The sequence below is a fragment of the Poecilia mexicana genome, unplaced genomic scaffold (assembly GCF_051168715.1).
Source record: "Poecilia mexicana isolate PSO_F unplaced genomic scaffold, ASM5116871v1 scaffold_3, whole genome shotgun sequence".
Lineage (NCBI taxonomy): Eukaryota > Metazoa > Chordata > Actinopteri > Cyprinodontiformes > Poeciliidae > Poecilia > Poecilia mexicana.
The window spans coordinates 13,490,173-13,502,343 of NW_028263372.1; the positions used below are offsets into that span (position 1 = coordinate 13,490,173).

The 12,171-nt window shown below is 44.0% G+C and overlaps 1 protein-coding gene across 1 annotated transcript; it reads left to right on the plus strand.

Moving 5' to 3' along the window:
• Positions 1 to 4,542: 4,542 nt before the first annotated feature.
• Positions 4,543 to 11,869, plus strand: LOC148160181 (uncharacterized). The gene is made up of 5 exons (XM_088004616.1): positions 4,543 to 8,590; positions 9,737 to 9,810; positions 9,961 to 10,102; positions 10,466 to 10,712; positions 11,460 to 11,869. Exons 1-5 carry the CDS (start codon positions 7,364 to 7,366, stop codon positions 11,867 to 11,869), a joined length of 2,100 nt encoding a protein of 699 aa, XP_087860742.1. The 5' UTR covers positions 4,543 to 7,363.
• Positions 11,870 to 12,171: the final 302 nt, after the last annotated feature.

Here is a 12,171-nt window from a genome sequence, read left to right on the forward strand (position 1 = left end):
CTTTACATCATGTTGTGTTATTCCCTGTCAAAAACATGTATGAAATGTTGCTTTGATTCTTTCATGTATGTTTGAGAAATCCTTTAATCTCCCAAGGCAACCATTCAGCAGTGACAAACGCCTAGGAAGACCTAATGCCGCCTTTGACGACGAAGCTCCTCCTCGGAGTTGCAAGCCAAGTTTCCAACTCCACGACTCCACCAATCAGCTCCTTCAGACTAGCCAGCAGCAATTAGCAGACAGTTGGTGGAACTGCATATCAGCTGAGCTCATTATACAAGGTACTCCTCAACGCAGCGCTGGTAAAAACCTGGCTAGAGGGTTAATAAAGGAGCCATGTTCCTGAAAGCAGTGTTTCGGAAAGAGCCGGAGTTTTTAAAGATACAGAGGCATAATTTCAAGTTGTTAAATTACAAAGTCAAATTTCTTTTAAATCATATGAAATATATATAGCATTTTTATAACAAACTATTTGATTATGCGACAAAATGTCACTATGTGGCTGGTAAAAACATAATACTATCCTAAGAAATTAATATGCAATTGAAGTAAACTGAATGTGAAATTTTCTATTTCCTAACTGATTAAAAAAAAATTCTACTGTAGAGAAAAACAAATGGATATGTAATGGTTAAACCACATGGTTACAAAACTGGATTGGAAAGCAACAAGGATGACTTGTCAACATAAAATGGAGAAATGGGCTGTAAACTGGTGAACTGACCCGGAGCCCAACTGAGCATTTAAAACGTGTGACATCACACAAATGCTGCGCTCCCGTGTCTCACACTGGAGACATAAAATGTTCTCCTCCTTGGCCTTTCTTTCGGACAGGAGCAGTTCATCGTGAGGAGAATCCTTGAGAGCTACCAGATTTGCAGCTCACCTAAAATCATTTAGTCCCCGTTCTTCTTCTTCTTCTTCTCTTTTTTTCGCCGCTGTGTGCGATGTAGGAAATGTAGGAGATGTTTGTCTTTTCAGGCTGGTTCCGTCGTCTTTTGTGTGTCTTGTCTGAAACAGCATGTCAGCCAGGCGGGGCAGCTCAGGGGAGGATGTGTGTGTGTGTGAGAGAGACAGAGAGAAAAAAAGAGAGTGTGTGTGCTGAATGAACGTAAAAAACCAGCACGCCTGCTTGCACATACACACACACACACACACACACACACACACACACACACACATGAATACACAACAGCCTTTGGCCTAATGGGAGCTGACACTCTGACAGGCTCTCTGAGCTCTTTATCTGGGTCTCTTGCCTCAGATTTTTTGTGTGTGTGTTTGTGTGCGTGCGTGCACGTGGGAGTGTGTGTGTGTGCATGTGCATGTTTGTAGCTAGTGTGTTTTCGCTTGCACGCGTGTGTGTGTGCATGTGTGACCCCAGCGGTGGTAGTCGCCAGGCCCCCAGAGAGTTCTTTAACCTCCTAAGAGAGTTAGTCTCATTTACATTGAAATGGGAGAGTGGCAGGGCCTCTTTATGGACTGTTTGCTTTTTCTCTATAGAAAAGCCTCAACTCCTCCTCTCCTCCTCGCACACAAGTGCATACATATGTACACGCATGCATACTCACACACTCACACACAAGCACAAATGCAAACTCGCATTAGATACATGGGAATTTGCTCTGCTGCAGGTCACACAGTTTGTTTTTTAAACTGTAGGGCTTTTTACGCCCTTGTTGAAGGCTGGAATTGTGTGTGTGCGTGTGTGCGCGTTTTCTTTTATGTAGATGTGAGTGGATGCGTGAGTTATGATAGTGCTGTTAGCGTGGTTAGGGCCATGAAGCTGTTAGCTGGGTTGTTAGTTCTCCTAATGACTGCTAAACAGAGCTGATTTGAAGTTCACCAGGTTCCCATCAACTAGCCGGTCCCACACTCTGAGTGCTGAGGGAGGGAGAGACGGGGGCTCTAAATCTGAACATGTGTCTGTGGCTGCTCAAGGCAGAGAGTTCCCAAAGTAGGTGGTGGTTTGTCAGAGAGAGCCCAGGTCTAATTATAGCAAGCAGTAAGTAGGAGTTGGGGGGGGGGGGGGGGAGCAGGAACACTTTGATGATCCATACAATCATTATTATTCTGTCAGGGAGGTAGCGTGCTGAGCAGGGCAGCATCTGTCCCCTCTCCCTTTGCTCAAGCCTGCTTCTCCCATTCAGAGCGGACTCTGTCCTTGTTGCAAGCTTTTCGTGCCCTTTGTGTTTTACTCGCTATCTCCCTTCTTATCTTTCCGTAAGGGTGTTCGATAAACGAGAGAGAAAAAAAAAAAAAAACAGAGCAGAGTGCGGCGTTTGAAGTCAAGTGGTTTGGGGTAAAGAGCAAACAGAGCTGATGTTTTCCACCTGTCTTGCTCTCTGTTCTCTAATTCCTGCCCTGATAAATGATCGCCTGCACCAGCAGCCGGTCCCCTCGCTGCGGCCGTGACTGTGCGGCTCTGGAGCGGCTAACGATGTTTCTGCTTTCAGATTGCAGCGAAACGCACGGCTGGATGTGTATTTGTATCTGCTCTCCATATGAGTTTCACACAATTAACACCGTCTGTGTTTACGGTGTGTTCCGCATCCGCAGACAGAACACTTCAAAAAAATAAATAAAAAAAAATGCACCGAAACTCATTTGTTCAACATAAATACATGCAGCAGTTGTTTGTTTGTGTGGCTCGACTTAGTGTCTTGCAGGTGGTGCAAGAAATGACTACAAAGCCATCTAGTTGTGTAGCTTCAGGTGGTGAAGACGATTGGCTACAGGGATTACAAAACATGAAACAAAATCCATAGAGTCCTTCTTTTGTTTCAATAGCAATAAATAGAGAAAGTTTGAAAACTTCACTAGAAGAATGAAGCATGTAATTTAGTACTTTTTGGCTGTTAAAAAGCTCTTTAATATTTTGTAGTGAGTTTTGAGTAAGGCACTTTTTTTTAAATATCCTTTTTATGAATGGGACACTGCCCTGCACAGGAATGCTCTCGCAGTTCTTAGCTGGACCTTTAAAGGATTCTACAATTATTTTAGGGACTGGTATACATGTTGTAGCTGCACACCACTTCCCTTTCCTGCTTCGGATGACTCATAGTGTGTGTGTGTGTGTGTGTGTGTGTGTGTGCGTGCATGCGTGCGTGCGTGTCTAGCGAGTCCAGTCACCGCAGCAAGAGCAAGCCACTTTCAGTCTCCCTTTGATGAGATCCAGATGGGAATTTTCAGTGGATTGCCCATTCTGGTAACCATTATAGTTCCTGAAATGTTTCCAGAATCTTTTCTTTTTCTAATCCTAAAGTCTATTGTGCCTTAGGATAGTTTTATTCTGCAACATACAGTGTTGTTAACTCGAAAAAGTTAAACTCGCAAGTTTTTTTTTTTTTTTTTAGATTTGCTGTATTCCCTCATCAGGCCTGAGTTAATTGTCAAATCCAAAGTTTACCTGTGTTCACTCGATTCTTCGGGGTGAGAGAAATGTGCTGGGTTTTTTTTTCCCAGACTTTCTCCTAGATGCCTCATTTGAACCACCACAAACCAGATCAAAACGAGTTCTTCATGTACAGTCTTTGTTCCTAGGAAGCTTTTTCCACAATCCAAATATGCGCTAAAGTATTCAACCCACACAGGGACAGTCATAGCCGCTCTGAACGCACAAACAGAATCAAGCACAGTGTTTTGAGTAGTGGCAAACAGACCCAACATCCTCCAAGCAACAGAGCTTTCAAGTTTGGCCAAGTGGTGTACCGCTCATTCTGTCCGTCAGCTCTCCTCTGGGTATGAGAAACAGATCCAGGGTCAACTCGCTATTCACAAAAGCCTATATTCAACACTGAGTCAAGAAGCTGCCTGAATAGTGTGGTGACAGATTTCTTCCTAGTTCTCTGTCTGGACTTCCTGCTTGGGAATTATTGTGTTTGACTTCCCTGGTTAGACACCGCAACAATGGTTTCGAAGGGAAAACCAAATAACTTAAATATGCAGCATGAAATACAGATATTTGTCTTTTTGCGTACATTTACTTATTTGTATGAAGATGAGATACAGGTAAGAGTCTGATAAAAGAATATATAAAGTTGCTGTGGGTTGAATTAATTGTGAAAGTTTAAGTCTTGTGATCCAGTAGAAGTAAAAAGTGTCTCTCCTGCGTTTTTATTACGATGTCCTGAACAGTGGTTTTTCAGTCAAAGAAAAATCAAAGGGTTTTTGCTACTTAATACATGAAAAAATCTTGTTTTTCATTGAGGAACCATCATATTTTGACTCTTTAACTCACCCCATTTTGCATGCTTGCACTATTTCTAAAACCCATCCATCCATCAGGGTCCGTATCCATTGATGGGTTCTGGGTCTGAAAAGACACAAAGGGAATCGTACCGCTCATGTTGTATTTTACCAACACTTATAGCATCTTGAGATGTTGTAAAATTAACGCAAACGCCTCAGCTGGCTCCAACTTCAACTTGACATGGCTTATGAGTAAATATTTTATTCATATAGTCTCTGTCCCAGTCACAAAGTTAAGCATCAATATTATTTGACATGTGAAAAAGGGAGAGAAATCTTGTGGCTACTACTTTGTGTTTTTGCAGTAACTGTTACCATTGCTGTTTTTGGCTTTATTATTAGTTGCTTTAAGGAAAATGGGAGGAGTCTACATATTTTTTCCAGAGCAGGCTTTGCACACTGTTCTTTGATGAACACCTTTAAAAGTAAAACCTCCAAATAAATATACGATCTGTGCATTACTGTTTGAGTCATCATGCTTTTGAAATAAATCCGTAATGACTCCTTTCCGGTGGCGGCGGTGTTTTGTTTAGAAAGTCATTTATCTGGATCGGGGGCCTCCGGGGCCAGAGAGCCATGTTTGCATAAACGAACGCTCGTGCTGAAAAAGGCCAACAGCTGATGAATTCTTTCCTGGTGTGACGAGGTGGGCCCGTTACTTCGAGAACACATGCATGCCTCCTCAATGCTGTAGACAAAAAATAACAACTGTACATTTAGTGGGCAAACTAAAGGATATGCTGAAGGAACGCTGCAGTCCAACTTAAGGTTACGCTTACCAGCAATTTCCAGGTTGAGCACACTTTTTGCCTTAATTTAACCATACAGATTCAACAATGTGTCGTTAATATTCCTCTGCGGTTCTTATATATGTTAACATGATACATCACACAGTCGTTGCAGATTTGTTGGCTGCACATCCAATCCACTATATCCAAAAAGTTTTCTATTGGACTGATACCCGGTTACCAGCAGTAGACTGAACAATAAGTTAAATCCTGTTCCTCTTGTTCGCTTGGTGCCATTTGACTGTTTCTCTATTCGTGTTCACACGCGTTTGACCAGGTGTACTTAATAAAGTGGCCCATAAGCGTGCCATGGACAAACAGAACCAGAACGAAAAATAAAAACAAAGCATGAATTTTTTATCGCCCCCTCTACTTTCCCTCTTTTACAGCCAGACTTTGTGCTTATCTCCAGCTCCGTTTCACCTCTCCCCGCCTTTTACTGCCTACTAAAAACTGCAGCTGCAAACTTTGCTCAAACCACTTTACAGCGGTGACCTCAAATCTCAGCAGGCGGTCAGCCAGGCAGCCAGGCAGGCAGGCAGCGCACTGGAGTCGTTGCGTAAATTTGTGTATTTTCAGTTTTTTTCTTTTTTTTTTTTTTGTTTTTTTTGGTCAGACTTCAGCTGTATTGAATAATTCACTGGCAGGTCTATATATGGGGAGATGGCTGGCGGGTTTTGTATTTTTAGCCACCTCCTGGATTTATGTAAGGCTCTTTATGTAATCATAAGGTTTAATGGTGCGTTTTGCTGTCAGACCTCGATGAGCAGAAATATGGACGGGGGAAGTCATGATCCATCACTCGTAGCAGACGTGTGCAAATATCCAAACAGATTGGCCCACTTATCAGCTCCACATATGTTGCATGATGTGTGAGTGGACTGCATGTTGTGTACTTTTAGTACGCTGTAACTGCGTGTCAACTTTGCCTCCATTAATCAAATTCCCCCCGCCCCTTTAAAAAAATAAGAAAAAAAACCCCCCGCTTGCATCACCGTCTTTTATCACGCGCTGAACAGACCTCTGTGATGTCACACCTCGGTCCCGCACTGATGAGATTGAGTCATCAGCCAGCGCGCGACGAGCAGCCTAAATGGTGGCCGTGAAAGAGTTATTAGTAAACACATTTATCTTCCTGACGCTTTGCGCTTTGAAAAGACTCTCCAGTCGACACGTTCCGGCATCCTGCAGTTTCTTATCTGAGGCTGAATGGAAGTCGTGGTGACAACCGCAATTAAGCGGGACAGCACAGGACGAGAGCGGGTCACACGCGTTGTAATTACGTAGTCACCGCGGCGAGGCTAGTGACACCAACGCAGCTCACTGAGGCTCACGATGGTCAGTGGGGGTTTGTGTCTGACGCAGTGGCTCGCAAAACTGTGCGGCTTAATTGGAAAGATGGAAATACCTGGTAATTAAGATTAAATGAATACACACACACTTAAAGCCACATGAAAATATTCACATATTGTTGTCTTATGCTATTTGTTTGGAAAGTAAATGGATTTCAAACGACAAAAAAAAAAAAAAAAAAAACTACATTTGTTTCACTTATTAGACAAAATACCTTAGCAAAAAAAATGTTCTAGTTGACGGAAATGTTAGCATATAATATAGTGTTTACCAACCCTGGCTGAAGTAACTGGATTGAGACATTCCTTGTTGGCACCTTCCAATCTCTTAACATCAATCTGAGTGTGAGGGATTTACCCCCTCCCTAAGAGGTGCTGTTTTGCATGTTCTTTATATATTCTGGGTTATTTGGGTGAATGTATTGTTTTGGGAGGTGGTTTGATTTGTTTTAATCATCTTTCTCATCTCTTTGAGGTCACCTGGTCCTGTGCTGCTGTGGAAGCGCGCCCATAAGCAGCGCTGACAAGGACCTGGTGTTTTCAATCAGCCTCATTGGGGAAAATCCATTTTCAGAGAGGGAGAGATGCATTTCTATTTTGACTGGATTCCAGATTGTTTGTTTCTAGTTTTGTTTTTAGTTGTGTTTGGGTTAATGGTAACTTGATAGACACTTTCTAGGTATAGTTTAGTGCACATGTTTGTTTGTTTTAGCTGAAAATGACTCCACCCCTCTAATTAGTTCAGATGGGAGCCCATCCTTTAAAAACCAGGTGGTTGAGATGAGGGGGAGATTCTCCCTCTTCTTGTTGTGACTGATATGCTATGCTGTGAACTGAATTGAAACTGAAAAGTAAAGAAAAATATTGAGAGCTCTAAAACTGCTGGCTCCAATCTGGTTTTTTCCTTGGTCGCAAACTAACACTTGGTGTCAGAAGTGGGATGCGACGCTGATGTCCAGATAAGGGTTGATTATGGGTCCAAAGCCGCAGACAAGAGGCCTCAAGGCTGCAGAATCGGATCCAGTGGAGGAAGCAGAGCAGGATGGAGCTACAGGTCAGCAGACTTGGCAGTTCAGTGATGAAGCAGCATCTGTGGATATGAAAAATGTTGCTGCCATGCTGGAAAAATGTCTTCAGTTCCAGAGTGACTTTGTTGACAGATGGGACAAAGAAGAGTGTAAGCAAGAAAGGAGATGGCATCAGTTACAGGCTGAAGTTAAAAATCTGAGAGATGACTTGGAGAAGCAGCACACGGAAGCTTGCTCTCATGCAGGCTCCTCTTCAGAAGATGATTTAGAACCGGCTTCTCGGCATAAATCTAGAGGTGAGCCAAAACAAAGAGCCTGGATTCAATCTGACATTCCAAAGTTTGAGGAGGGTGAGGACATTGAACAGTACCTGACAACCTTTGAAAGATTAGCAATGGCCTACCAGTGGCCTGAGAGGGACTGGGCAGTGAGGTTGGTACCTCATCTCACTGGCAGAGCCCGAGCAGCGTATGTGGCCATGGCTGCAGAGGAGTCCTGTGACTATGGTGAAGTAAAAGCAGCCATCTTGACAAAGTATGAAATTAATGAAGAAGTGTACCGACAACGCTTTAGAGAGCCAGATGTTCGTGTGAATGAAACCCCCCGAGAGTTCTACAACCGTCTGAAGGATCTTTACCTGAAGTGGATACAGCCGCAGAAGAGGAGAAAGGATGAGATTGGGGAGATCCTCATCCTGGAGCAGTTCTACAGTTCTCTGTCACCGGAGCTCAGAGTATGGGTCAAAGAGAGGAGCCCAGCATCGGCACAAGAAGCAGCAGAACTTGTTGAAAACTTCCTGGCTGCACGACGGGGACCAAAAACCTTCCGATACAACCCTCAACAGAAGTCCAGCTACATGCAGGGTAAGTCTGTGGGGTTTGGTTTGGGTGGTGGTCCAGGTCAAATGGCAGGGGTAGAGAAGCAAAGGGGGAAAATGTTCTCATCTAAGCCTAAATCGGAAATAAAACCTGTTGTCTGCTATTTCTGTGGTCAAGAGGGGCATATAAAACCAGAATGTCCATTGAGAAAAGCCAAATCAGCATATTTTTGCATTGCACCAAGGTCACTGTCTGCAGAAGACCAATTTCAGGAAAAAAAACAAGTTATGGAGGTTAGAGTAAATGAAAAGCCAGCCATTGCTCTTTTAGATACAGGAAGTGCACAGACCTTAGTCCACCCTTCTATTTTGAAAGATCAATGCTATCTACAGGGTCCAGGCCTTGATATTTCCTGTGTGCATGGTGATCATAAAACTTACCCCACTGCTGCAATTTATCTAGAAGTGGCAAACCAAACTTATCTTTTAAGTGTAGGTGTAGTGGAAGGTCTTCCCCATAAAGTTATCTTGGGTCAGGATATTCCAGTCTTGCCAGAACTGATCCAGACCTGTAAGCCAGTGTATGTTGTAACTCGATCACAAGCACAAGCTAGACAATTAGCTGGGGGAGATGATTCAGAACCTCTACCAGAGACTGGGAAGTCAGGCCAGGAAATAAACCCTGAGACCACTGTTAAACTGAATTCACTGCAAGAACTGCCCTTCTTTAATTTTGATATTCCTGCTGAGGGGGTGGTTAAAGTGAGGAAAAGCAAACGACAAAGGCGGCTTCAGAAAATGGCAGGCACAGTTAGACAAACATCTTTGGGATTACCAGATCTTGATGGGGACATTGTGGGTTCACAAGTTGACTTCAAGAGATTACAACAGTCTGATGAATCACTGAAGGGTCTTTTTGATCATGCAACCCCTATTACTGTGGGAGGAATTGATAAACAGTCTGTGGGGGGGTATTATATCCTTAGAGACGGGTTGCTTTATCTTCATGGAGGGAAAACAGGATGTGAAAAACTGGTGGTTCCACAAAGTCTAAGGGAACAGGTGCTAAATTTGGGTCATGGGGTACCCTGGGCAGGACATTTGGGTTTTAAAAAGACCTATGACAGGATTTATGCCAGGTTTTATTGGCCGGGTCTTTATAATCAGGTAAAAGAGTACTGCCAATCATGTACAGCGTGTCAGCTGTCAGGGGGAAAGAATGTTCCAAAGTACCCACTACAGTCATTACCCATTATTGATGTTCCTTTCAGCAGAATAGGTATGGACATTGTGGGACCACTGGAACGGACTCAAGCAGGAAATCGGTTCATTCTGGTGGTGTGCGATTATAGCACTCGCTATCCAGAGGCTTTCCCCCTTAGGGACATAACAGCTAAACAGATAGCCTATGCTTTACTCCAGTTGTTCTCTAGGGTGGGGATTCCATCAGAAGTACTTACTGACCAGGGTACTAACTTTTTGTCAAACAATCTTAAGCAGGTCTACAGATTGTTGGGCATAAAGGGTATCCGGACCACCCCCTACCACCCACAGACTGATGGGTTGGTAGAAAGGTACAACCGGACATTAAAGAGTATGTTGAAGAAGTTTATCTCTGTCAATGGCAAAGACTGGGATAAGTGGCTACCCTATCTTCTGTTTGCTTATCGGGAAGTTCCGCAGGCGTCCACTGGCTTTTCGCCATTTGAACTTCTTTATGGCAGGCAGCTGAGGGGTCCTCTGGATGTTCTTCAAGAGTCCTGGGTTGGCAAGAAGGATCAGTCAACCAATGTCATCAACTACGTTCTGAATATGAGACAGAAGATGGAGGAGACAACCAGCCTCGTCAGAAGGCACCTGGAGAAGGTTCAACAGCAGCAACAGACCTGGTATAACAAAACGGCCAGATGCAGATCCTTCAAACCAGGTCAGAAGGTTCTTTTACTACTTCCAACATCTGACAATAAACTTTTAGCAAAATGGCAGGGGCCATATACTGTTGTGAAGAAGCTAAGTGCTACCACCTATGAGATTGAGATGCCTGAGAGAAGGAATTCAAAGCAAACCTTTCATATCAATCTGCTTAAGGAGTGGAAATCCCGGGCTCCGCCCCTTAGTCAGCAGTGTTTTGTGCGTGCAGTGCAAGAGGAAGATGATGATGAGGGTGAGCTGCCATCTGTAAAAGACTCTGTTATTTCACTTGATCTCTCTCATCTCTCTCTCACCCAGCAACAGGAGTTGGCGGCCATTATTCCTTCAGATCTTTTCAAAGAACAACCAGGTTCAACAAACTTGGTGGAACACGATATTCGTCTGAAGTCCAGTGTTCCCATTCGACAACGAATGTATCGGATCCCAGAGAAGATGTCTCCTGTATTAAAGGAAGAAATTGAGGTCATGTTGAAGCTGGGCGTGATTGAATCATCCACCAGCGAATGGAGCAACCCGGTGGTTTTGGTGATCAAGAAAGATGGGAGTATCCGTTTTTGCATTGACTTTAGAAAGGTAAATGCTCAATCAGACTTTGATGCTTACCCATTACCCAGGTTGGATGACCTCATTGAATGTGTTGGCCAGGCTAAATGTATAAGTACGTTAGACCTGTGCAAGGGATATTGGCAGGTCCCTCTAACAGATGCTGCTAAGCCTCTCACTGCCTTCAGGACCCCGCAGGGATTATGGCAGTTTACAAAGATGCCTTTTGGACTTCATGGCGCACCCGCCACTTTTCAAAGACTGATGAATAAGGTACTGTCAGGTATGGAATCATTTACTGCAGCTTACCTTGACGATATTGTCATTTACAGCAACTCGTGGCAAGAACACCTAATTCATCTGGGTCGGGTGCTACAGACCATCAAGCAAGCTGGCCTGACTATTCATCCCAAGAAATGTGCATTGGCCAAGAAGGAACTCCAATATTTAGGTCACATCCTGGGTGGAGGAGTCATAAAGCCAGTGAAAGACAAGATGGAGGCAATCAAAGCGACGGAGAGACCAACAACCAGAAGACAAGTCAGGTCCTTTTTGGGCCTGGTAGGTTGGTATCGTCGATTTATCAGGAACTTTTCTGCAAGAGCAGCCCCTCTTTCTGACCTCACTGGGACATCAAAGACAAGAATTGTGTGGGGAGAAGCACAGGAGAGGGCCTTCCAGGATTTGAAGCAGGCACTGTGTCAAGAACCTGTACTTCAGAGCCCAAACTTCTCTTTGCCCTTCACAGTACAGACTGATGCATCTGCCAGGGGAATTGGTGGGGTTCTTTTGCAGGGAGAAGGAGCGGAGAAGAAACCAGTCGCCTACATTAGCAGGAAGTTGTTTCTGCGAGAGACCAGATATTCGGCGGTGGAACTGGAGTGTCTGGCTATCAAATGGACGATAGACTCTCTCAGATATTATCTGCTGGGGCGAGAATTCACCCTTGAGACTGACCATCGTGCATTGAAATGGTTGGAGGCCATGAAAGACACAAACAGTCGCATCACACGATGGTTCCTGGCTCTTCAACCTTACCGGTTCAAGATAAGTTACATTCCAGGAAAAGAGAACACAGTTGCAGACTTTTTGTCTCGCTGTGGACACAGCGAGTCTCCTGAAGGGGAGGGAAGTGTGAGGGATTTACCCCCTCCCTAAGAGGTGCTGTTTTGCATGTTCTTTATATATTCTGGGTTATTTGGGTGAATGTATTGTTTTGGGAGGTGGTTTGATTTGTTTTAATCATCTTTCTCATCTCTTTGAGGTCACCTGGTCCTGTGCTGCTGTGGAAGCGCGCCCATAAGCAGCGCTGACAAGGACCTGGTGTTTTCAATCAGCCTCATTGGGGAAAATCCATTTTCAGAGAGGGAGAGATGCATTTCTATTTTGACTGGATTCCAGATTGTTTGTTTCTAGTTTTGTTTTTAGTTGTGTTTGGGTTAATGGTAACTTGATAGACA

Excerpts from the sequence above, each read along its gene's own strand:
- LOC148160181 (XM_088004616.1), top strand. The coding sequence starts at position 7,364 with ATGGGTCCAAAGCCGCAGACAAGAGGCCTCAAGGCTGCAGAATCGGAT. Across the intron at positions 8,591-9,736 it reads CAGGAAGTGCACAGACCTTA|GTCTACAGATTGTTGGGCAT; the intron begins GTCCACCCTTCT and ends AATCTTAAGCAG. Across the intron at positions 10,103-10,465 it reads TCAGAAGGCACCTGGAGAAG|CAACAGGAGTTGGCGGCCAT; the intron begins GTTCAACAGCAG and ends TCTCTCACCCAG.